This window comes from Theobroma cacao, chromosome 8 (assembly GCF_053813885.1).
Source record: "Theobroma cacao isolate CCN51 chromosome 8, ASM5381388v1, whole genome shotgun sequence".
Lineage (NCBI taxonomy): Eukaryota > Viridiplantae > Streptophyta > Magnoliopsida > Malvales > Malvaceae > Theobroma > Theobroma cacao.
In genome coordinates this window covers 2,362,300-2,386,833 of record NC_142646.1, presented here as the reverse complement: position 1 = coordinate 2,386,833, position 24,534 = coordinate 2,362,300, and the positions used below count along the sequence as shown (strand labels likewise).

Sequence of the window (24,534 nt, the reverse complement as noted above, 5' to 3'; positions counted from 1 at the left end):
TCTACAGCAACTACAGAGAGAGTCTTTTCAACAATGAAAATTATGAAAACAAGACTCCAAAACAAAATCAATTATGAGTTTCTTATAAATAATTTAGTTATTTATATTGAGAAAGACATTACTAGTCTTTTCAGTATAGAGTCACAAATTGATGAATTTTAATCTAAGAAATATTGTCAAGAAATTTGAATCTAAGAAATATTATATATTGAATCTAAGAAATTTGAATCTAAGAAATATTATATATTGACTGGATTATTTGTTTTCAAGTTTGATTAAAATATGAGTAAGTTGAAAACAATTAATAAATTTTTTAAAAGAAAAAAAAGTAGGTTGTTCAAATGATTCTCCTACACTTGAATCACCAAGCCTTAATACTTCAACTTATGAAAAAAAGTAATATGAATCAAAACGCTTGATTGATATATTAATTCGTCTTATTTTGACTTTTCTGATTTCTACAGCAACTACAGAAAGAGTCTTTTCAACAATGAAAATTATGAAAACAAGACTCCAAAACAAAATCAATTATGAGTTTCTTATAAATAATTTAGTTATTTATATTGAGAAAGACATTACTAGTCTTTTCAGTATAGAGTCACAAATTGATGAATTTGAATCTAAGAAATATTGTCAAGTATAACTTTCTTAAATGACTATTATAAGCTTTTTTTTTTCTTGATTTTTTTATTTATATGTTATATAAAATTATTATTTATATGAATTTTTTTAATCATTGATTAAGTTTTAACATATTAATTTTAAAAATTTTTAATTTTTAATTTTATTTTTATTTTTGACTTACAATAAAAATTGACTAGCTCTGCCGTGGCGAACTGGTCCCTTTCACTTTGTTTCTCTTTCTTCTGTCATGTATATATAGTTGGCTATTGAGTAAATGAAAGGTGAGCACACCGTTTGGTGAAAAATCTAAGTTTTCTCTTTCATTTTTCCTCTAGTTTTGTTTCATCCCTGTTCTTCATATTTCCAGCTATTCAACATGCCTAGCTATTTATTTAGACACCTGCGAAGCATTTGGAAATACATGCACTCTCTGATAGTTTCTCCTTTTCTCTCTCTCGATCAGTCTCGCACCATGGTGTCAAGCTCCAGGAGCCTCCAGGCAATCATAAGCGCAGGATGGTTGACGAGAAAGAGGGCTGCGGCCTTGTCAGAAAATGAGTTGATCGCTTTCATTCAATCTGTCATTTCTGATGAACAGCAAACGGAACCATTTTACGTGCTTGATTTGGGTGTTGTTGTGGATCTCTTTGACACGTGGATTCGTAATCTTCCCATGGTTCAAGCATTCTACGCTGTCAAGTGCAACCCCAGCCCGGCTCTACTCCGAGAAATGGCCGCACTCGGCTCCAACTTCGATTGTGCAAGCCGTGCTGAGATAGAAGCCATTCTGGCTTTAGGGGTTTCACCTGATCGAATTGTCTTTGCAAACCCATGCAAAGCAGAGTCTCACATCAAGTATGCTGCTAGCGTTGGCGTTAACCTAACTACTTTTGATTCAAAAGATGAACTTGAAAAGATTCGAAAGTGGCACCCAGAGTGTGCCTTATTGATCCGAATCAAACCCCCCGAAACCAGTGGCGCAAGATTTCAATTAGGTGCTAAATTCGGTGCACTTCCTGAGGAAGTTGTTCCTCTTCTCCAGGCTGCTCAAGCTGCAAAGTTCACTGTTCCGGGCGTCTCCTTCCACATTGGTAGCGGAGCCACCCACTTCCGTGCATTTGAAGAAGCCATAGCAGCAGCTAAAACAGTTTTTGAAAAAGCTGCTCATCTTGGCATGCCGAATATGCATATACTAAACATCGGAGGGGGCTTCACAGCCGGCCCACGGTTCACCGAAGCAGCACCCGTCGTGAAAACCGCTCTCCAAAAGTACTTTTTCAATGAGCCTGGCTTAAAAGTTATGGCGGAACCTGGTCTATTCTTCGCCCAGTCGTCTTTCACGCTAGTAGCCAGCATTATCGGGAAGCGAGTTAGGCATGAGCTTAGAGAGTATTGGATAAACGATGGGATCTACGGGTCCATGAACTTTTTGCTGTACGATCATGACGATGTGATCTTAACTCCTCTTGCATGCACATCCAACCGTGGCAACCCAACTTGCAAAGGGTTAAAGACATATGATTCCACCGTTTTCGGACCCACATGTGATGCCGTGGACACAGTTTTGAAAGGTCACCCTCTGCCGGAACTGCAGGTGAATGACTGGCTGGTGTTTCACAAAATGGGCGCTTACACCTCGGCTTGTGGAACCAAGTTCAATGGGTTCGACACATGTGCCATTTCCACTTACATTGCCTACTCCGATCAAAGTTGATTAAACCAAAAGAGAAGTACTTGGGTTTGCTTTTTGTTGTCTGTCTGATTTTGAACTGAGTGATCAGTTTATGTTTGTTGTTGTATCAATAAAGATGAGGATGATGCCCCCCTATCTCTTACTCCTTGGATAAGGACTTCAGTCGAGAAATAAGGCAGAAACCTCTGTCAATAAAACTTTTCAATTAGACCGAGTGTTTTCATATTTGATAATCTATAAATTTTCTATCTCCGATTAACAGTCCATTTCCAATTACTAGTACTCATTACGTAAGAGTGGACCTATGGCATCGGACCCAAGCCCCTGTGCTGTTCCCTTTGTTTAATTTACGCCTTTAATCACAGTCTGATGTGATAAATGCAAACCGTACAATGTCTATTTCTTTTCGTACGTTGTCCCATTTATGCACTTAAATGCTACAATCTGTCTTTCCAAATATTAATTTCACAGTTCCTACTCGTACTCACATAGTGATATATATATATATATATATATATTAGAAAAAATTATGAGAAATAATATTTTTTAATAAAAATATTTTAAAAATAATTATAAAAATAAATTTAACTGTTTTTAGTTATATTTAGTCATATTTGACAAAAATATCCTTAAAATTATTTCAAATAAATTAAACCATTCATTATAATTTTTCTCCATTTGTGCTTCCGATTTCTCTTTCTCACCATCCCACTCTCTTTAATTTTATCAATTTCTCTATACGACATTCGTCTGTTATGCTTCAATTTCTCTCTTTCGAGTTTTTAAATTTTTCTTCCTTGCGCTTTCAAGACACGATTTTTATGTGCTGGGGTAGATGGCTATTTGAAAAATTTAATTTGTAGATATTTTGAATAAAACTAAAATGGTAGAAATGATCACAGATGTTTGAAATAGTTTTTAATTGGATCAATTCGGGACCTAGACACCAATATATTCAAAAATTTGAAATTTATAAATCTAGGTTTTCAAAGAAATTTTTTTTCGATTTTTAGTCGAAATAGGCGTTTTAGATAAAAAAATTTGTGTTTTAATTTATGAAAACATGTTAGAAACACTTTAATCGGTGCCAAATTGTAAAATAAAAAATTAAAAAAAATAAAAAGAGTTGAGAAGATTTAAAGTTTTAGTTTGCAAGTAATAACAACATGTTAAGTATTAAAGTGTAACAAAATGTTTTTGAATATGGCGTGTAACAATAATATTTTTTTCAATATGGCGTGTAACAACAATATTTTTTTTTTGAATATAACGTGTAACAACTTAACCACGGCGTGTCACATGTTTTTGTACATGGTGTGTAATAATCTAACCATTACGTGTCACATATTTTTGTATATGGCGTGTGACAACCTAATCATGACGTATTACATATTTTTATATATAGCGTATAACATGTTTTTGTATATGACGTGTAACAACTTAACCATACCGTGTCACATATGTTTGTACATGGCGTGTAACAACCTAACCATGGCGTGTCACATGTTTTTGTACATGACGTGTAACAACCTAACCATGACGTGTCACATGTTTTTGTACATGACGTGTAACATGTTTTTATACATGACGTGTAACAACTTAACCATATTGTGTCACATATTTTTGTACATGGCGTGTAACATGTTTTTATACCTGGCGTGTGACAACCTAACCATGACATGTTATATGTTTTTATACATGACGTGTAATAACCTAATCATGATGTGTAACATGTTTTTGTATATGACGTGTAATATCATGATATGTAATTTCATTAAGAGTAATTTTGTTCAACTTGGCTAAAAAAAATTAAAATTATAAAGAGAGTTATTTTTAAAAATATCTTATCTATAAGGGTTATTTTTTAAAATGTCCCTATATTTTATAGCATAACATTCCAGCTTGAGCAACAATTGCATGTACAGACTATACATACAGCCAAAGGATTTGCTAAGATGGTTCAAAAATAGCTGCAACAGCCACTTCATCAACATGGATCATTGTTTTTCCCTGCGTAGTATAATTTTGTCAAAAGAGTGAACATCAAAAGCATTTTTCAGCCAAATCAAAACTATAATCCTATCATATCTTATTGATCATATAATAATTGATGTCATATCACAACATATCATATAATAATTGATCATATCATAATAATTAATCATATCATATCTAATTTGTATCATATCGCATCATATCATATCATGCAATAATTGGCTACTTGAGAGTAAGTATTCAATAATTGGTTACTTGAGAGTAAGTATTCAATGGATTGAATTACTTCATAAAATATAAAAATTTGACTGAATTATATCTTAATCAAATTAATTAAAATTGATTTCTATTCGGTCGATTAGATAGTTTTACTATATTTTCAGTATTTTATATATATAAAACTATACATAAAATATGTAATATATTTTAAAATATTTATTATTAATGATCACTATTTCAATTGGCTTGATTGTGAACTTTGAACACCAAATATAATCAAAATAATAAAATTATAATCAAAGTTAAATATATTAAATCGAATTCAATTGGTATTGATTAAGAGGCACTCAAATAATGATTGCAAAAAACAGAAATGCCCCTAGAGCAAGGCCGCGGCCGCTAGTCTTCTTTCGGGTTGATTCGAATGTGGATGTGTTTCTGTTCCACCGGTCCACTTAAACTCAAATGTAATGGGCCTAAAGCTCTGGGTATGGGCCGAATGAGCTGCTCTTGAGACTATATAAAAGGAAATGATTTAAGGCGGCAAGTGACTGAAAAGGAAACTGGCCCTGAATTTGTGTTGGAGATCCAACGGAGTCGTGGCAAGCCATATTCGAAACGCCAGAGCAGTCTGTCTCATCGCGTCGCCCATGGAAACTCTCGGCTCTCCTGCTGCTGCCATGGTCTCCTCATCTCCATCTTCTCTCTCTATCTTCTCTCCTAAGCGAAAAGATTCTCCGGCAAGAATCATCCGCTTTCCCACCTCCTCCAAAAGTATCGATTTTAACTCTCCGATCTCTCTTCTTCGTTTTTCCCTTTCCTCGTCTGTGATTACCGTTTGGGTTTGACACAAATTTTTTGTTTTTTGTTTTTAATTATCAGAGGATGGTAACGATTCCGATCTCCAATCAGATGCTAACAACACAAGCATCGTCCCTCTCTTCGGCAATCAAACCTTCTCCAAGGTAAAATAGAAATGAAGAAAGTCGTTGATCTTTTTCTTTTGATTTTCAGTTTTAGGACGCAATAGTGAATTGGGTTTTGTTATGTGGGTGTTTTGGGGAATTCAATTTAGGATGAAGCGATGGGGTTGGTTCTGAGCGCGGCGTCTGTAAGAGGGTGGACTACAGGATCGGGCATGGAGGGTCCATCTGTACCCGCCAGAACCGACGACCAATCCAATACGGAGAAAGTTTCCACCTTCCCATGGTCTCTCTTCACCAAGTCGCCACGTAGACGGATGCGCGTGGCCTTCACTTGCAATGTTTGCGGTCAACGAACCACTCGTGCCATCAACCCCCACGCATACACCGATGGCACCGTCTTCGTTCAGGTAATTAGTTTAAACGGAGAGAAATGTACTTGAAGGTCAAAGTTTGACTCTTTGTTTTGTTCTTATTTTGTGGATTACTATGTGAATGATTTGGTTTATGCAGTGTTGTGGATGCAATGTTTTTCACAAGCTGGTGGATAATTTGAATCTGTTTCACGAGATGAAATGCTATGTGAGTCCTAGCTTCAACTACAAAGGGGATCGCCAGTGGGATGTCGGATTCAAGTTATTTGGGGAAGAAGAAGATGATGATAGCGGCAATGTGTTTCCTAATATGATGTGAAGTGATGGGTTAATGGCTCATACAGTGTACATTAGTTTTCTCATACTGGGAAACTGATTTCAATCGTGTTTGTATATAGCTTCACGTGTCTTATAGTAATTAATAAGTTATAGCGTTCTTTTCAGCTAAACATGGAATTTCCCCCATTGATTGCTGGCTATTTATAATGAAAAACATAGTAACAATGCTTAGTCAGTATAATAATAGTATGATTGAACAATCTGCTCAGTGTTGTTTTGTTGACGATGAGATATTAATCGATGCACTTTAAGCCTTATATCTGAAGGATGACAACATGTTCTATGCTTTTTCTGGCTTTTTGTATATGTAGAAGTCTTATGTTTTATACTTTGATATCATTAAGAGGCTGTGTTTTCAACTCTGTATGGGATGTAGTTACGGCCCCTTCTAACCTTTAGGCACAGTTTATCTAGAGATAGAGTTAGCTTTTTTTAAATGAGAATGGATTTTAGCTAAACCCTTTGTTTTAGGAAGGAAACTCTTCAAAAGTTTGTACTTGTGAAGTGCAAATGTCTATATTATAATGTTGCAACTCAAAATCAGGGCTGGCAAAAATAGTTACAATGATGAGGTGATATTGCTCCTAGAGAAACTAGTGGTGACATTTGATTGAATTAGGTACTAGATATTATACCGTTTTTTACTTTAAATCTGTTAGGGGGTTAGGGCATTTGACGCGTGTTGGTTTGTTTGTAAATTAATTATAATGTATTGTGCAGATGGTATCTCAGAATGTTGCATTCTTGAGGTATTTCTGTTTTCTCTTCAAAAGCAATGGTACCAGATTGGTGTCAACTTTTGCTTAAGCTGTAGTCCGAAATGGGGCAATGAGATGGGTGGGGATGGCTTGGCTTTCCAATTCTAAAGTTTCCTCTTAAGACTAATTCATGGCCCTTTGCTTGTGTCACCGTGCTAATGGCATAGTTAAATCTCATCATCTTCGGATTTAACTGGTTTAACTTATGTAGATTTGCTAGCTGTTTCTCTGGTCATAAGACCATATAGAACGCTTAAGCACGTTCTACCTGGTGTCCTAGGAGAAGCTTTTGTGGGCCAAGCTTACTGTTCAAACGAGAATTTTCGAATTTTTAAGTTAGATTGGGGATGCTAAGGCCTGTAACGGAGGTGGTTAAGGAGAGGAGAGATACCCACCTCTCGCCGAGAGATTGGCTACATTTCAACACACACCATAGCTAACTCTGGTGTGCAGGGCTGTATGTCGAGAGGTATCTATGAAATGAGGTGGTTTTCCTATCATTCAGTCAGAGGGAAGTAAGGTGGCACTTGGAAAGAATTCCTTCAAATTTTGTAAAAGAAACTTGTTCGCTTGTTGGGCTCGTGGTTTTATTCAGACCCAAAATTGATTTCAACCATTTGATAGCTTCAAAGGATTCAGTCGTTTTGCTGCAATTGACTGTCTACGTAGAATCATTAGATTTTCGATGTTTATCTTCCAACCGTATCTGTAATCTTGTGGTTACTGTACTCTCAACTGGTCGTTCTCTCCCAATTCACAGAAATCTTGGTGTTGTAATGGGCCAGTGCGATGTGCACCACATTTCCGGGCAGCCCCTGGGAGTGGCAAAAAATATCAGCCTGGTGATGGCCGTCCGCACCTCTTGTCTTCTCACTTGTAAGGTTGTATGGTAAGATTAGCTTGATTTTATCTTTCTGATTAGAATTTATCTTACATTTTATAGTTATAACTGAAGATAAAGGTAAACAAAATAAAAGAAGCAGCAAAGCAAAAGAATCCTCTTCTATTAATTTGGCATACTAGACTTTGCAGTCCTCATCTCATTGTATTCTCCACCTCACATCAGAATTCAGAGGGCCCTTGCCGCGTTACGGGATAGTATCCGACCTAGCCAATCAGAGCAATCCTGAGCAGATAACCATTTCTCCACCCATCCACCCTGTCATCCTTAGAATCACATATCCTTCTTCCAATTCAAACCACACAAAATCAAACTTCATCTTATTAAAAGCCAACCTCTCTCTCTTTCCCTTTTGATTTCCTCTCGCTCTGAGTCTCGAGCACATATCTATCAAGTGAAAAACAGAAGCTTTTGTACAATGGCCGCTGTCACCTCCGCAGCTGTTGCTATCCCATCTTTCACTGGCCTCAAGGCCGGTGCCACCCCAGCTAAAGCTAGTGCCACTACCAAGGTTGCAACCTCTTCAGGCCCAATGCTCAGCATCAAGGCCTCCCTCAAGGATGTTGGTGTTGCTGTTGCCGCCACTGCTGCGAGCGCAATTCTTGCCAGCAACGCCTTGGCCATCGAAGTCAAGCTCGGTGGTGATGATGGGGAATTGGCTTTTGTTCCCAGCGATTTCAGCGTGAGTGCTGGAGAGAAGATTGTCTTCAAGAACAATGCTGGCTTCCCACACAATGTTATCTTCGATGAGGACGAAATCCCAAGCGGCGTCGACGCCTCCAAAATCTCTATGTCTGATGAAGAACTACTTAATGCCCCAGGAGAGGTCTACGCTGTTACCTTGACTGAGAAAGGAACTTACAGCTTCTACTGTACCCCTCACCAGGGTGCTGGCATGGTTGGAAAAGTGACCGTTAACTAAGTTCTTTGTAAAACTTTTATGTACGTTTCATCTCAAACGTCTCTCCTGCTTTTTGAGTGTTATCAGAGTTTTAAGTACTGGGTATGAGAAAATGTATGAGATGAATCTGAAAAGGAAGAGATGCTTTTGTATCCTTGACTTACTTTGAATTTCCGTAGATTTGGTTGTAACACGATTTACATTTTTTTCTTCCCATTTAAATTTTCCTTGAAAAAGACTATTTTCAATGATTCCACTCCAGAGATGAGAGGCAGCCGTTGCCATCTATGGAAATATTTGGCCAGAGGAAACTCTTTAAACCTTCCTGCTGTAATTTAAGGTGGAAGAGTTGCAGAAATTTTAGCCAATAGTACAGATTTATTGATTTCAATAAATAGAATATGGGCATCAAAGTACAAGTCAATCCCATGTGAACCTGTAATCTGCACTATGCTTGTTGGAAGAACTATATTTGCCCCAACCTCTTTTCCCCTTCTCGAGTGCTGAACTGAAAGTTAATGAATCCATACGATGATATCAACACGAAAACTTTTGAAGCCTATGTAGTAAGAGCATCAGGAAGCGTTGTTCGAGATCCAAGGACCTTGCCACCAACATCTGGGAAGGTCTCTTGTCCAGGCAAGGGGCTTACTTTGCCACTGCTATCTACCTCAATGGGGTATTTGAGGAGGTGCCCCTGTAATTGTGTAAAGGACTCAGCTGAGTACCTTTTCCAGTTTTCCTCAGCAATGTTGTTCACACTCTTCACGCAACCCAAACTTTCAGGTTCCTTGAAGAAATAGTCCACCTTCCCCATGTGTTCTGCCCACAGCGACATTCTGTACCCGTAAACCTGCATAGTCATCAATTAATCTGATCCACATTACTTCTCTAATCTTAAGATAGAGAATTATAATCGCATTCAAATAGGCAACCAGAATGATAATGCGGGCATATTGTGGAGTAAATTCTATGGTCTAGGCATAACTTAATTGGTAGGCATGCTTCTTCCGAAATCACTCCCAGTAAATCCCCCTTCTCAACATCGACTATGGAATAAAACAAGTGAAAGTCTAAGCCTCTGTTATTAGCAAGCATGCTGGTGCATAAACATTAACAATCACTAAAACAAGGTCCTTAGGCGCAAAAAAGAAAAAGAATGATAGATTGAAAAAGGGAAACAAGGGCCTTGTGGACAGCACTTCTAGGTCTTGGGCAATCCCTAAAGCAGGAAGCAAAGTTTGAAAACTTACTGTATAAGCTATGAAACCCAAATGACAAGGATGAAGGTTCAAACCTGGCCACGCGGGTGTCTCTTCCTCTCACCCCATGTGTAATGAGGTTGATATGCACCCATCGCTATCTCAGTGTCCCTTGAACCAGCCAATGATCGTTGATTAATATTGGCAGATCCCAATATCACATACTCGTCATCTACTATCATTCCCTTAGCATGCACATAAATCATAAACCGCTGGAACTTCTGTGAAGCTGAAACCTGAAAATAGTGATTTATCTTCACATTCTTAGCTCAATATAAAAGATCAACATCTGACTTAAAACACTTTTATTACACAGAAAACTGATAAGTCGGCTAACATTTACTCCTTGCTTCAATCATCTAAACTCAAAATACAAAGATTAAAGCACTCGAATTCATAAGGAAGCAGAAAACTAAAATAATCTACTATATATCATCAATTAAAACTTCCTCTTTGGTCTAGCTAAACACTATTTTAACATTCCTTTTGTGATTGTTTAGGAAGAGGAAATTATTATCCTATGAGCAGGTTATTTTTTGTGATTTTTCTAGTCAGATGTAGCATCCACATAGCAAAACCACTAAGAAGAATTTGTATCAAAATAAGTAAATGATTAGAAATTCATTCTCCCGACTGAGATAAGTATATGAATGTCAAGAGCCATTAGTCAAGTCACAAGAACATAGATGAAATGGCTTTAAAATAAAAGTGAACTTGGTTCCACTCTAGCTTAGGACCAAACTGAGCTAACACAAATCAAAGCTCTAACAGTCAATTTAACTAAGGTATAACTTGCTGTTTAATTACCGAGTCACCATTATTGGAGAGGGATGAACTTGACCCAGAAAATTCTTTGGGAATTTCTTCCCGATTACCAAGGCAGTAGAAATTTAGGTAGTCCTGTGGATGAGAATTCTCCATACGCATGGATTTCAACTCTTGTGCTATGATTCCATACATCATTTGAATTGTCTGTCCCTGAAAAATCAAAAACACTAAGCTAATTAACAAAATGCAAATGGCTAGCAAGGACGAGAAGTCATCTTGCAAATGAATCATCTATTCTTCCTTGCAAGTAAACAGCCATTTACCATAGCCTTGGCAGTTTCAAAAGATTTGAGTGAACTGTGCCAACTTAACACAAACAACCTTGGCTAGAGCTTAGTTATAAAATTGTTTGCATCACTTCTTAAGGAATAGTACATTGGTGTGAAATTATTTAAAAATTTTAATAAAAAAGAATAAAGCTGAAATCAGTGCCATAGAGTTTGATTATATACTCTTCTACTCTAATTCTAGGTGACATTACAAATATTGTTAAGCACAGTTTTTTGTTTCATTCTAGTAATAAATGATTGGAAAAGGAAAGAAACAAAATCTAGTCATGTTACCTGCCAAAACAGAATTTCTTGCACAGATGCCGAAGAAGGGACACCCTCGGGCCACATTGGTATAACAACATAAACTGCAAATCTCTCCTTTGCTCTTATCTTACTAGCAATCTTCAATGCCAATTCCATAGGAATTAAATTATCAGCACCTAATCATAAAAGTAAGAAATATGACTTCTGAGGAGAAAGATCATCTCTTGGAAACAGAGACCAAAAGAGTAACAGTAGTATATTAGACTTCCAACCATATTTAATCCTCAATTACCAAAAACAATAACCGTTTTCATAATAATAAGAACATGAATGTTCATGAAAGTTGAACCACTTTTTAGATTCACAAGCTTATTATTAAAAAGTGGCTCCGCATGACTCTTATAAAGCACAAATTTCATAAGACGGGCAAATAACTCTGTTGTACGAGACATGATTTTCTGATTACTTCTGAGGAACAGCATGAAATGCTTTGAGTGTGAGAAATTATGCAAAAAGCAAACAGATGTTTGTAAAACCTGCTTCTTTGTAAGATGGCCAAGCATATGATGATCCAAGGAAATATTGGTTCTCAATATATATGAAGTGTTGTGCGCATCTAATTGCCTGGATGTATGCTGTCTGAAGGCTCTTGTCTATCACCAGATTTTTTGCACAAACAAGATTCTGCAGTAAAATAAAGTAGGAATAAATGATCCACATTGCATAAAAATGCAACATAAAGAATCTAATACTAATTTAAACTAGAAGAAGCATAATGGTAAGTCAAAATATATATAATGAGCTTGCTGTTTCTTTGTCCTAAAGAAAGAGAAAGGAAATAAAAATTAAAACCTGAGATTCTGCTTGATAAACATCTTTAGGAAACCCTTTCACAGATCCTGAATCTATAGACCGGAAAACCTGCCAATTTAAAGAACCGGATAAGGTTTAGATCTAATTGAAGTACTTTGCTTAAAAAAGCATGTTAGTAATTTACCTGAACATGCCAGTTCTCTGGATCTCCTTCCTTGGAAACCCATAATGCAGGATCATCATTTGAGACTGATGCAGAAGGGCTTAGTATCCATGAAATGCGTTCTAACTTTATCAAAGAATCATCATGCCACCTAGTAACCCTTTGGAAACGAAGTCCAAACTCTGACCATTTTATAGCTTTCCTCCAACGCTGCTCAAAGTTTGCAAGAATATCATAAGCAGCAGGCCCTTCAACCTTACAATGTAAATCATGCCATGGTTGCCTTGGCCCCTTGGTTCCTGCCTAACAATTAAAAGGAAAGAAATGACAATACAAAAAAAATTTGAATTAGTATGAGCCATTGAGCTTGAAATTCTTTAAATTAATTGAAGATTATATGCCCTACACAGAAGAGTAATTTAGGTTGGAAAAAGTAACAGTACATTTGTGCAGAACCAGGTGAAGTCCTAGTTTGACTGCTAACAGCATATTAAATTTAGCAGATCATATCAACCGCTTGAGAAGAGAATGAAAATTTCAAACAATGAATTACTCACAGAAAATGTCGGGTTGTGATAATCATCTCGAAATACGGTATTAAGATCCTGAAATAATCGATGTTCAGGTGTATCATAGCGGCCATCACAAAGGTCTAGACCTCCGATAAAAGCAGTAATCTTTCGATTGTTTCCAGATGCCTGCGAATCAACAATCACACATTTCTGATGGTGTGTAAAGAGGGTTCCAACAACCTGGATTACAAGCCACAATAAAGTGAGTACATGCTTCAGTTCCTAAGAATGAATTTTTCTCTCTGGAACAACTATGTTGTTTAATAGCCAGCACTAATGATGGAAAAAGTGCAATAAGAACTGGACCATAGCATAAAGCATGCCTGTTGCTTGAAAATGCTAAGCTTACTGCTGGCATAACGAGGGGACAGCACACATGAAACAGAAGAGTGCTTGAAAAACTTCCGAGTCTCTTCATCATGAGTTTGCATCACTCCCGACTGCAATCAAACACCCTTCATATTAAAAATTATAACAAATATCTACCCTCAATCAACAAAGACAAAAACACACTATTTATGTAAACCAAAATGAAAAACCAAGAGCATCTGATTTCTATTTTGCAGAAAGGGATCAACCTGGTCCGCAGGAAGAGCCCAATTACAATATTAAACTGACAAAGTCACTTTCTCAACGATGCAGCAGTAATTTTAAAAACAGCCGGCTAATGAAAGGCAAAAAGCTAGCATCGTTGAACAATAGCCAAACCATCATTAACAAGTTTTCTTCTTTAGGCAAAAGGACTTGGTGCTGCACTAAAGTACAAGGCTTTGAAAACAACAAATTTCCAAAATTCAAACCCCCCATCATTCATTTATGCAAAAGCCTAACGCAGAATCCAGAAACAGCGAAATACTACAAATTTCCCACTAGAAAGACAATGACTTTGCAAAAGCTAACATCACTAAAGACTAAAGACAAGACAAAAATGTCGAAAAACCAAAAAAACAGCAAAGAAAAGATTCCTAATATTTGCTAAGAATATTTCAGAAAAGAGAATAAGAGAAAAATCCATACCGTGTTAATGAAAAACTTGCTATGGGAGGTCTTGTCATCCCAAACCAACAACAGAACTCTAACCCCTTCCTGCGACTTGTACTTGAGCAAATCCCCCAAACTCAAATTCCCGCCACTTGGCAACGGCCTCGTCGGCTCTCTTACAAGCTTCACCTCGTGAAAAATCGACCACCCGACGATGTAAACCAGATGATGCGCTTCTAGGATTGCATGACAGATATCTTCCCAACACGGCTCGTGCTTGAACACGGTTCCATTCTCCAATTCAATATCCGGTAGCATCGATTCCTTCACGTGAGCGTCTTGGTATAAAGTAACCGACCCCCCGTGCCGGACAGGGAAATAACAGTTTCCAATCCCGAACTCGGTCGGGTTTGCCGCCATTCCGTATCTGTAAAACGGGATTTCCTCGCATTTGATGAATCTCATTTCCAGGCGAACCGCGCAGTCAGGCTTTGGCGGTTTACCGTAAGAGCTGATTATAGGGAACCAACCGCTAACCGTTTCACCGGCGAGAACCTTAACCGCTGACACGGTTGCGACCCCGATAAAATCGGCGCCGAACACGTCATTATCCTTAACGTGAAACTCGACGTGAGATGCTGGGTGGGCCAGGGGGATTTTGAAGCGCTCGTTCCAAATCGGGTTCTGGGAATTCGAAATCACGCGCGTCCGGGCCACCGTGGCACCGGCTAGGCAGACCGTTACATAAGGGTCGCTGGTGATGATTTTACGGTGGTGGTGATTCTTCTTCCGTCTAGAAAACGGGGCTCGACACGTGTCGAATGCGGTTAAGCATCGACGGAGTCGCTCCGAGAGTAAATCCATGTTCGGCAAGCATCGAGCTTCGATGATTTTCAAATCAAGTTCGCCATGCAGACGTACAATTGAATCCGAAATATCGTCCGCCATTGAATCAAATCGAGATATTTTATTCAAAAGCCAGACGAAGAACAGGAAATTGTGGAACCTAAGTAGATAAAATAACAATGTGAAAAGTAGGTTGGTGAAAAGAAGAGTCAGGTTTTGCTTTTCTTGTTTTTGGTGGTTAATTTTCTTATGTTTTCGCGTTGGCTTTAACCAGAGGAACAACAAATCTTACTGCCGCATTATGTAAAATTGGCGTTAGGTTCAAAACAGCAGAATCCGGTTGGTTTCTCCGACCAAGCCAACGGCGACAACCGAAGGCACTGACAAGGAACAGAAAACAAAATGTTAACGAATTTGTTTTGTCAGGTTAATGATTCTTTTTTTTAGAAAACAAAAGTTTTTCGATACACGTGGCTGTCATTAGCCTGTGGGTTTTGGGTACTTACATTTATTAGATTTTGCGAAATCATGGGTCCAATTTCCATTTTTTTTTTTTTTTTGTTTTAAAGGATAAGATCGAGTTCCTGTCAGATTCCAAAAGGCCAAGCTTTACAATACTAGCAAGAAAAACAGAAGGGGAAGTTCCATAATCACATCAAATTCAATCCAAATTAACTTTGAATAAGAAAGCTTGGAGACTGGTTGGTTGTGAAGATGAGATATGGTGAACTGACCAGTTGACAGAGGCAGAGAGACGTCGGGGGGTTGAACTACATTGATGGAAAGGATGGGCTTGAACATTTCGTAGTTGTCAGCCACGTGGTGGCAGCGTTAAAACCGCGTTTTCAAATTCACTACGCTACTTCATGGATACTGCATCCTTGGCCCGTGGTTAGTTGCTTCTCCTTGTCAGCTTTCATGTTTTAGATCTGCTTTGCCTTCCAATTCCAGCCAACTAAGTCTGATTAACTCGGAAGTTTAGTTAAATGGGAAAAAGTGTTTCTGTCTGAGATATCCTTTTCTGACAGATGAAACGCGTGCATCACACACTTCCTATAGGTCGTAAACACCCATGGGCCATGGGTGGAAGGTCATCAGAGGTCGGCATTCAGCGTTCTCATGACCGCATGAAGGGAAAAGAATTGTTCAATAAAGTAGAAACTGAGGGAAAAGTGAGTTTTCTCAAAAAGGGTACGGAAATTTTTTAAGTTTTAATCATGTTAAAGGAATCATATGAACAGCGATGGCGGCGCCCGCTGATAAGAGAAGAGAGAGAGACACACACACGGGGCAGAGAAGATCCAATTTGTTTTTGTTTTCCTGTTTACTCTTTTCACAGAGAGACTTTTGTTTATTGATTTTGAGCTTCCATTTGTATTAATGGTGTTCATCAGACTTCACCTAGTTTCACCTTCTTCCTATATCTGTAAATATTGGAGATTTTAAAGATTCACCATTGGAAATAACATCAGCATGAGGTTTTAACTTAATTTCTATATATTCCTTTTGAAGCAAACTTGGTTTCTGATCACTTTTGATTGAGAACAAATCACAGTTAATACTACCAAAACTTACAGCTTTTCCCCCTTCTTCTTTCATTTGATGTATGAGAGGGACATTAGACCTTGCGTTAAAAAAAAATATATCCATCACCACCCCATAAATTGAAGCGTTACTGAACCATTTTCATCAAGGGTTTTTCACATTTTTTGTGATAAATTTGAGAAACATCAACAAGAATATCATTATATTTGCATATGCTCCCAACTCTTGCATTTCTTCTGAAGGAGGCTTTCATTACATGGCAAGCAACCTGCCTTGTCTCTCTCCACTAATGGAAACTGACTATAATACAAAGTTCAGGGGATATTCCCGACTTTAATGATATAAAGCAGTAACACTATCATAGTAAATGAGCCACACCCCAAAAAAGGAAAAAAGAATAATAATTGATGTGCTTTTAGATCTAGGTAACCAGCATTCAGTGTGTCTCTTGCAGAGGCAACTGAAATAAGGCTCCTTTCTGCAGCACCGAGCAGGCTCTATATCTATACCAAGTCAAATGGTTTGAAAGCTACAGCTTGTACAGCTATAAAGCACCATTTCAACTTGAGAAGTTCTACTTCCAACATTTCTAGTCGTTACACTAATATGTATGCACGAATTGTTGAAAATTTTTGCGGGTAATAATAACCTCCAGTAAGGAATGATTCAGAGTTTGGAACATACTCATCCCTTGCTAGGCTTCCATGCAGTTGTAGTTGCCAACTCTTTGACTTGAAATTGGAGGAACGGCCCTTATCATGAGACTCTGGAAGAAGGCTATCATCTACAAGATAATTGTCTAATTAGTAACTGTACCCCCAAGCAAAGAAAGCAACCAGAATTTGCAAGTTCAGTGGACAGTCACTACGCTCTGATGCTTTTGTCGGATAAAATTGCTAATATACTATGGAAAAATAAAATAGCTTTTGGTGGCCAAGGCCGATTATTATTTGTCTAGGTAAGCAGCCCGAGCATTCATGAATTGCATTTGTGCACATCCTTGATTACACCTGCCCCAAGCAGGTAAAATGGACTGCAGGGCTGCATTTTCAGAACTCCAAAGAGGAGGGAAATATGACCAAAAATATTACTCCCATAACATGTGAACTGGTGCATAGATGAAAAGAACTACTCATCATGATGTAATAATGCTCTTACCGAGGCAAACCCAACGCACATAATACTGAAACCAGGGAAGTAAAATGGTGCTCCTTCAGACAGGAACAAAGCTGGAAGAATGAGTTAACAATGTCAGTTTTTAATTTAGATTGAGCCTAAGGATGAGCTGAATTGAGTTTTGAGGAACCTGTTAGAGGAGAGAAAATCAAGGGAGATGCAACATTGGCAAAGGAACCTATGCCTGAAATGAACCCTTGAGCCTTTCCCTGAAAAAGGGTCAAAAGGAAACAGGCATTAGTCTGCTTTAACAAACACAGAAACAAAACCGAAGGAACTAGTCAAAGGTGGATTTGTCATACATGGCATATTCAGATCAAATATTTGATAATCAAAATTTAGCTGACATTCTGTTTCTTGGATTTGTCATTATATTCTCAAGTAAATTTTCTTGGTTATGTTTGATTTCCTATACAATTTATGTGGAACCTAGTTTAAGCTCCATTTCAGTCACACCGTGGTAAAGGAAAAGGCCCATACTTATTTAATGAAAACAGGATTTATCTTCACAAGACTTTCGCTAAAAGAAGCATATCTACCCAATAATACCTGCTCACAGGGCCCAACTTGTTTAGATACGATGCTCCGTATCTGCATATTTAAAACAAAAATTGATCAGAAAATATGCGAGAAGATATGCTGAAGATTTTGAAAGAATAAATGAAGTAACAAACTTACACATGGCTGTGAAAAAACATAGAATAAGGAGAACACAGCTGCTGCATAAGGTACCTGCCATTTTACAAAAGTATAGGCCATGGTAAGATAGAACTTAAACTAGTTGAAGCAGAGGGAGAGAGTCAATCATATTAAAAGTTTAAAGGAAAACAAAATTTGAATGTCAGTTAAGTTGCAGGAATTACCCAGACGGACCATGCAATGCTATAGAAGAACATCTGCATTCAAGCCCATAAATTGTTAAATAAAGAATTATAATAAATTATAAAGACAACAGTTTATGCACAAGATCATCACATGACCAGTTACAATATTAATATACTCAACCAAAATCAGTCATGTGTTGATGGAACTGACATGTATGGGCTGTAAATTACATGGAGAGAACATGTAGCTTACATGTGCACAGCTGAAAAAAAGGCCTATTGCCAGCAATCTCTCCTCTCCGAGAGCGGGAGCTAATACGGGCATGAGAAGCAGCTGCAAGATGGCTTCAGTTTCAGATCAACTGGAAAATTGCAAATAAATGAAAAGAAGAATGCAAATGACTTAAAAACAGAACAAAAATGTCATGCCTGGGATATGGTCCCTGCAACTCCAGTAATGACCATTAAGTCAGCAAACTGATCTTTGTTGAAGTGAAACCTGGCCTTTAAATAGTACTGCACAGGAAAGTTCAACCGGTTCATCTTCTCAACTGGAGTCTAATACTTCACTTAATTCTTTATGAAAATCATTCAAACCTTTTGTAAGCACAAAATTTGTTTTTCTGTTTATAAATTGAAATGGTAACATTGGTCAAGTTCATGAAATCGGTTATTAAAACTTATTAAACAAAAACTACATGGAAAAATGAAACAAATGGATGGATAGATAGATTTGTAAGTGACAACTTTGGAATCCAATCTTACAGCCTCAGATAATTGTACAAGAGTTTTGTCCAACTCATATGGGATTAGAAAGGTACCAACAATGAAGCATGGAGGCCCACATCAGAAAGATTGCTGAAAAATGAAACAATTGCCGCTTGCGAAAATGTCAAACTGCACATTTTACCATTCAGATAAGAAACATTAGGTACTTACTCTAAGAAAAATCAAACACTAACAGCCTGCAGTATAAGGCTTATCAGACTTGTTTTGGGTAATCTCTAAACGTCTCCTTCTTGTCAATTAAGCAAAATTGAGGCAAGGATAAAAGAGATGAGCAGGTTATAGGTGTTGAAGGAAATTTTAGAGACCTGCTCTTCAACAAGGCAAGCATATCTTCTATTGAAGGCATGGTTTTGAACATCTGCATTTTCTTGTCTGACTCCTCATCCGGATTAACAATACCATCAAGTTTTCCTTGCGAGAGTATTGGGGCAGAAAGATTGTCATTTATGATCGAATCCGGGAGGAAAATCCTCATGTAAACCGCTGAAAGCATCGCCATTGCCGTCGCAACCTAATAGCAGAAATAATTAAATTCGGTTCATTGGAAAGAATTTACATTAGAGAAAAGGAGAACGAGAAAGGAGAGAAAAGAGAGACCTGGAAAGTGGAGGCAGTTGAGAGAAAACGGGTAGACAGAGTTCCGCAGACGAATGCACAAGAGCCGATGCCGGAAAGGATTCCAAAAGTTGATACTCGTCGCCCTTCCGGAACATTGTCTGCCTGAAAACGCCAACTCCAAATTTCAGAGATTTAAAATACTGGTTAAAGATGGCAGAGGAAGGAAACATGGCGGGAACTGGACCAACAGACAAAAAGACATCAACCCAGGCTAAAGGGCTGATCAATAAGTTAGGCCCAAGGGGGCAAAAACCCATGTCCATTATCCTTGGATAAGAAACAGCCTAAGCGACAAAACATACCCGACATCAAACTGACCCATATCTTGAACGAGCCCAACTTCAGTAAAGAGAAAGAGAGGTTTACCACATAAGCAAGAGACAGGCAGTGCACGGTTCCTTCACAGAACATGGCCGTCAGAATCTTGAGCACGTAGTACGCATAAAAGAAGCTCCTCGTTCTGCTGTAAGCCAATATGGCTGCCAAAAGAAAGCATACGTCATTTCAGTTTCCACGTAAAATTACTAGTCGTCGATGATGGACAACCACTATCGAAAAATTTGCAATATCATAAAATCAAGCCTTTTTATTTTACAAACATTTCCTTTCCCCCTGGAGGACAATTGCAATGTAATGTCGGAGCCTACCTGAAAATGATCCTGCACCATTTGGTAGGCCCCCACGATCTGCCCATGGCGAAGCGCAAACAAAACTTATCAACTAGGTATAAATTTGATCCTAGAGTTAATTATCCAGGTACTCACTTTTGACTTGGAAAAAAATGGAAAAAACCCACAAGCTTGCTAGTGCTTTATTCCCACTCCTACCCTGTTTTTCTTTTTCTGCATAATGGATCTTGATTCCAAATAAAGGGACGTACGTCATTTGAAAGCTTTGTATGGTTTTTAATTTCCCAGCACGAATAAATGCTACATCGCCTTGTCATTTTCAGTTGTGGTGAAAATCGACGGGTTATTATGATCAGTTTGAAAGGAAGCTTCTCCTAGACTCTGCCTTGAGGCTTGCTCCTCCAAGTCAAAAAGAAGCCATTTGCTTTCGATGGTTGCTTATTCCTTTCGGACATTAAGTCTATAGACTGTATCATCTTTAATGAACATTACTGTTTCCATTGAGGTGGTTGGATGTTGATGGAGATACCTATTCCAGCTAAGGGTATCAGATATTTCAAACGTTTTAAGACTATATGATTGATTGATGGAAATATGCTCCATTATCATAATCAATTTGAAATTAATTTGATGAATACACGTGTGTCGTGTGATTAATTAGTAAATTACTGTCGAGCCCTAGCTTAGAATTGATTTCAGCTTAGCCAAACTGGACGAAAAATTTAGTTTATAAAAACCAAGCATAGCTTTTGCGTACCTAAAGGAATTATGGTGAGAGTCATGGGGACTGTAAGCAAAGCCTTCCTTCCATACTTGTCGGACAGATTACCAACGAGGGGCATCATCACAAGAGATCCCAGCCCAATGATCTGCACAAATCGCAGATCAAACAATAGAAAAGTGAGCATTTGCGTGGATCAGGATGCTGCTTTGTTTAACCAGAAAACAGACAAGTGAACAATGGATGAGAAGTGTACAGTAAACCCAATAAAAAAAGACAAGTGTACAGTACAGTAGCATATGCAAATTTTTCTAAAGAAAAAGTATGTCCGTTCGTAAAAGACATCCAGGTTCTGCTGAAAAGAAGACAAAGAACGAAGCAGCATCTAACAGTTATGAGATGGCTGAAAAATGTGAGTGCGGGTCCTCGCAGTAACACTTTGTCCACACACACATAACGACAACTGAAAGAGCCGAAAATATTTTTCCCTGAAACCGAGGGGAAGTTTCGTTTCATTAATTCACAAAAGAAATTTTGTCTCTATGCTAAGAATCCCAAGGCTTGGAACCTGCAGCATTTGCCCGTATGAACATCTGTTACTTTGTCCTCCAAAACTACAACTAAATAGACAACTTTGACCCCAAATGGCAGAAAAGAAAAGAAAAAATGGGGAAATCCTTGAGTTTTGATTTGGAATGCAGGAATCGCAGAAAAGATTATGATTAAGTTATATCTAAATTACCATAAATGTCATAAAAACAACACAATGCAATAGGTTTTGGAGAAAACAAAGTGATGACTGTAAGGAAGGACGCATTCTAGGGAAGAGTACCGCTTGTTGAAATCCCGTGAGATAAATTGCCAGGTAGCATTCAATTTTTCCAGGACAAAGTGCAGACATGGTGACATCTATCATGACCGGAATCGTCATGAACGTTGCGAAAATATAGAGAAAGAATGTGAAACAAAGATGGCTCAGCGCCGGTAACTTTGCCATTCTCTCTGTGTCTCTCAAACTTCTGAGCAAGACCAATGAAAAAGGGGGTTCGAAAGGAAAAGCTTCCTAGCTGAAGGGTACGAGAAAAGCTTAAAACAGGCAAAGGTTAGTATTTTGATCTCGGAGATGTTTTCACACCTCACTTGGAAATTGGAACTCTCAACCATTGACGTAAGCGGCCATTGGTGCATCTCACTTTAACTGCTGCAATAATGCTAGAGTGACAGCACAGAGGAGAAATTAAGATTCGAGTCCAAGCAGCAGGCCTTAGACGCCATTGTTAGAGACAGGTACAACCGACCGACTCTAGCACGAGCCTCCGGCCCAGAAAAGATTTGATTGAGCTTTTTGTCAATGTTTCTTTTTCTTTCTTCCTTTGTTTTCTCATTTTCTTTTAGGGAGGTGGCAATTTTCATCAATGTCGATATTTACAATTACTTGAATTATCATTCTGGCAACACTTGGAAAGATCAATGATAATGACCCATTGCGTGTGAGTTACTGGATCGTATCTTTTTCATATTTAATTTGGATAAACTCCAATGTTCCTTTTGGTAAACATGAGTAATATCAGAAAACATAGGCCCCTGAAGAAGGAAATATTTTAAGCCTAGGGAAAAACGTTGAGGTACCCAATATTTATTAACAAAAATACAGAAAAATAAGGTTGAACAGAAAGCAAATTAGTCTGACACGAAGCAACTTCTTACTACCATCAGCTTATAAGAGTTTCTGTCGTGGTCCAGCAGGTGTTGGTTCAGTAAAAAAATCTACGATGTAACAGTCTAACAGAGCTTGTTTTGGTCTGAAACTTACCTAACTCTGAAGGTCAAAAAGATTTACTCTGTTTTTAAGTGAAAGCCCCTCTGTTTATGAGTGGAAATTAAGCAGGAGAAGGCGGGTTGCTATTGGTCCACATACTTCAGGTGGGACCCAAAACAATGAAATGCGTTTCCTTGAAATTGAAGGGAAATTTCGTCGACTGAGTGAGACAAACAGGGTTTTAACTTGCTGCGATTGTCCTAGGCTCCGAGGATGAAGTTTCTGCTTCCTAATGGTTAGCAGTTTGTTAAATTGTACTTTCGAATCAAGACATTTCTAACTAACATTAACCAAAACCCTTGAAAATGTGCATAATCAAGAACACTCTGGAGGATACTTCTGTGCTTGTCAGGTGATAAAACTGGAATGCAACTAAGTAAATCGTCAATCACCCTACATGCATCTTAACATTATTCGGATGACAACGCACGAGGCCATTGATTGGCAGAGAAAAGTTTGAACAAATGCAAGGAGAATTGAGCATGGGGAAAAACTTGAAAAATATGACATTACCGCTTGTTGAAATCCGGAGAGGTAAATGGCGACAGAGCATTCTTCTTTTCCAGGACAAAGCGCCGCCATTGTCACATCCGTGATGGCCGGAATCACCATAAATGTGGCGAAACTGTGGAGGAAGATGGTCATGAAGAGGTGCCTCAGCCCTGACAGCTTCTCCATTGCTCCCTCCTCACTAATTTCTCAACTGACGCAAACGAGAGAAAACACCTAAAAGGATAAAAACGAAAGCTAGCTCTCTCTCAATCTACAAACCAACACTTTCAAAGCAAGAAAGTGGTCAAGGACGTTAATGTAAAGAATAAGCGTAGTGTAAACATTGCCACATTTCTTTTTATATCACCGTCTTGCATGTCCATTTCGCCTACTGTTTACTGTTTAAGGCTATTGGTGACAACTTGTTGCTAACTTGGAGAAATGACGGACCAATCACAACAAAATAAATGTTAGGCTGCTGGCGGGGTCCACTGTAAATTGACTGCTCTTCTTGATGCCAAAACAGAGAGACTATGTCCCCAGGTTGTAGCTTTAACCACGTTTCTTTTTCCTTTGTTTCCTTTCTTTTTGTAAAACAAGCCGAAATGTGGGAGAAGCTAAAGACTTACGGTGCAAGCATTGCGTAGCTTGCAAGACCTTGCAAAGAGTAAGACCACCGAAGAACAAAAGAACACAACTTCTTCAACATAATGACCGGTTTGCAAAGCGTGCACCGAGTGATTACGCTTCCGAGCGTGCAAGCTTGAGTTAGGTTCATTCACTTGGGTTTCCAATAGAAAATCTTCACTTGGGACAATTTGTTCAAGACTTTAATTCTATTTTATTCCTTTGCTTGAACTAATTGCATGTATTTGGATATTTTGGTTTGCTAAACCCCACCTTTGGCTTTTCAATTTGGACAATACATAAACCATTGCTAGCAACAGCATTTCTTTCTTTGTCGAAGATTTTTTTAAAGTGTTACCTTCGGACCCATGTTGGATTATATGTTAATGATTACAAAGGAACTAGTGTTACAGTGAGATTAATAGTATGAACTTGAAATCCCAAGCTTTATCCACAAACAGGGAGTGGGGAACAAAGGAGAGGAGGCAGCAAAGTTTGAGCAGAAAACAAAAATGAGAACGTCTATTGCAACAAGAGAAGCAAACAAATTGTCAAAGATAACAGTA

At 38.1% G+C, this 24,534-nt stretch overlaps 4 protein-coding genes, 1 long non-coding RNA gene and 1 pseudogene across 9 annotated transcripts; 4 read left to right on the top strand and 2 right to left on the bottom strand.

Moving 5' to 3' along the window:
• The first annotated feature begins 1,096 nt into the window (after positions 1-1,096).
• Positions 1,097-2,338, top strand: LOC18591633 (ornithine decarboxylase pseudogene; annotated as a pseudogene).
• A 2,733-nt stretch (positions 2,339-5,071) lies between these two features.
• On the top strand, positions 5,072-6,432 carry LOC18591632 (Zim17-type zinc finger protein). The gene is made up of 4 exons (XM_018125739.2): positions 5,072-5,305; positions 5,414-5,496; positions 5,607-5,864; positions 5,968-6,432. The coding sequence occupies exons 1-4, from the start codon at positions 5,182-5,184 to the stop codon at positions 6,145-6,147; spliced, it is 645 nt and encodes a 214-aa protein (XP_017981228.1). The 5' UTR covers positions 5,072-5,181; the 3' UTR covers positions 6,148-6,432.
• A 1,699-nt stretch (positions 6,433-8,131) lies between these two features.
• PETE1 (plastocyanin 1) lies at positions 8,132-8,918 on the top strand. The gene has a single exon (XM_007017859.3). It carries the CDS (start codon positions 8,245-8,247, stop codon positions 8,746-8,748), a length of 504 nt encoding a protein of 167 aa, XP_007017921.1. The 5' UTR covers positions 8,132-8,244; the 3' UTR covers positions 8,749-8,918.
• A 167-nt stretch (positions 8,919-9,085) lies between these two features.
• Positions 9,086-15,142, bottom strand: LOC18591630 (phospholipase D delta-like). Its single transcript, XM_007017857.3, has 10 exons — positions 13,919-15,142; positions 13,225-13,341; positions 12,887-13,081; positions 12,351-12,632; positions 12,206-12,274; positions 11,890-12,037; positions 11,381-11,529; positions 10,797-10,967; positions 10,025-10,225; positions 9,086-9,580 (listed from the first exon to the last, which is right to left on the bottom strand). The coding sequence occupies exons 1-10, from the start codon at positions 14,828-14,830 to the stop codon at positions 9,287-9,289; spliced, it is 2,538 nt and encodes an 845-aa protein (XP_007017919.3). The 5' UTR covers positions 14,831-15,142; the 3' UTR covers positions 9,086-9,286.
• Positions 15,049-16,224, top strand: LOC18591629 (uncharacterized). The gene is made up of 2 exons (XR_001929049.2): positions 15,049-15,154; positions 15,298-16,224. It is a non-coding gene; the product is annotated as an uncharacterized LOC18591629 (long non-coding RNA).
• A 230-nt stretch (positions 16,225-16,454) lies between these two features.
• On the bottom strand, positions 16,455-23,674 carry LOC18591628 (Major facilitator superfamily protein). Of its 5 annotated transcripts, none has more exons than XM_088809002.1 (15): positions 23,363-23,658; positions 21,067-21,178; positions 20,328-20,366; positions 20,047-20,159; positions 19,660-19,782; positions 19,368-19,573; positions 19,095-19,170; positions 18,703-18,789; positions 18,527-18,607; positions 18,313-18,345; positions 18,128-18,181; positions 17,999-18,040; positions 17,580-17,658; positions 17,432-17,502; positions 16,455-17,057 (listed from the first exon to the last, which is right to left on the bottom strand). In XM_088809002.1, exons 1-15 carry the CDS (start codon positions 23,525-23,527, stop codon positions 16,968-16,970), a joined length of 1,371 nt encoding a protein of 456 aa, XP_088665128.1. In that variant the 5' UTR covers positions 23,528-23,658; the 3' UTR covers positions 16,455-16,967. The 5 variants fall into 5 exon arrangements, with proteins under 5 accessions (XP_088665128.1, XP_088665129.1, XP_007017916.1 ...); XM_088809003.1 differs by lacking the exon at positions 23,363-23,658 and adding an exon at positions 21,863-22,546; XM_007017854.3 differs by lacking the exon at positions 20,328-20,366 and having other exon boundaries at positions 23,363-23,674.
• Positions 23,675-24,534: the final 860 nt, after the last annotated feature.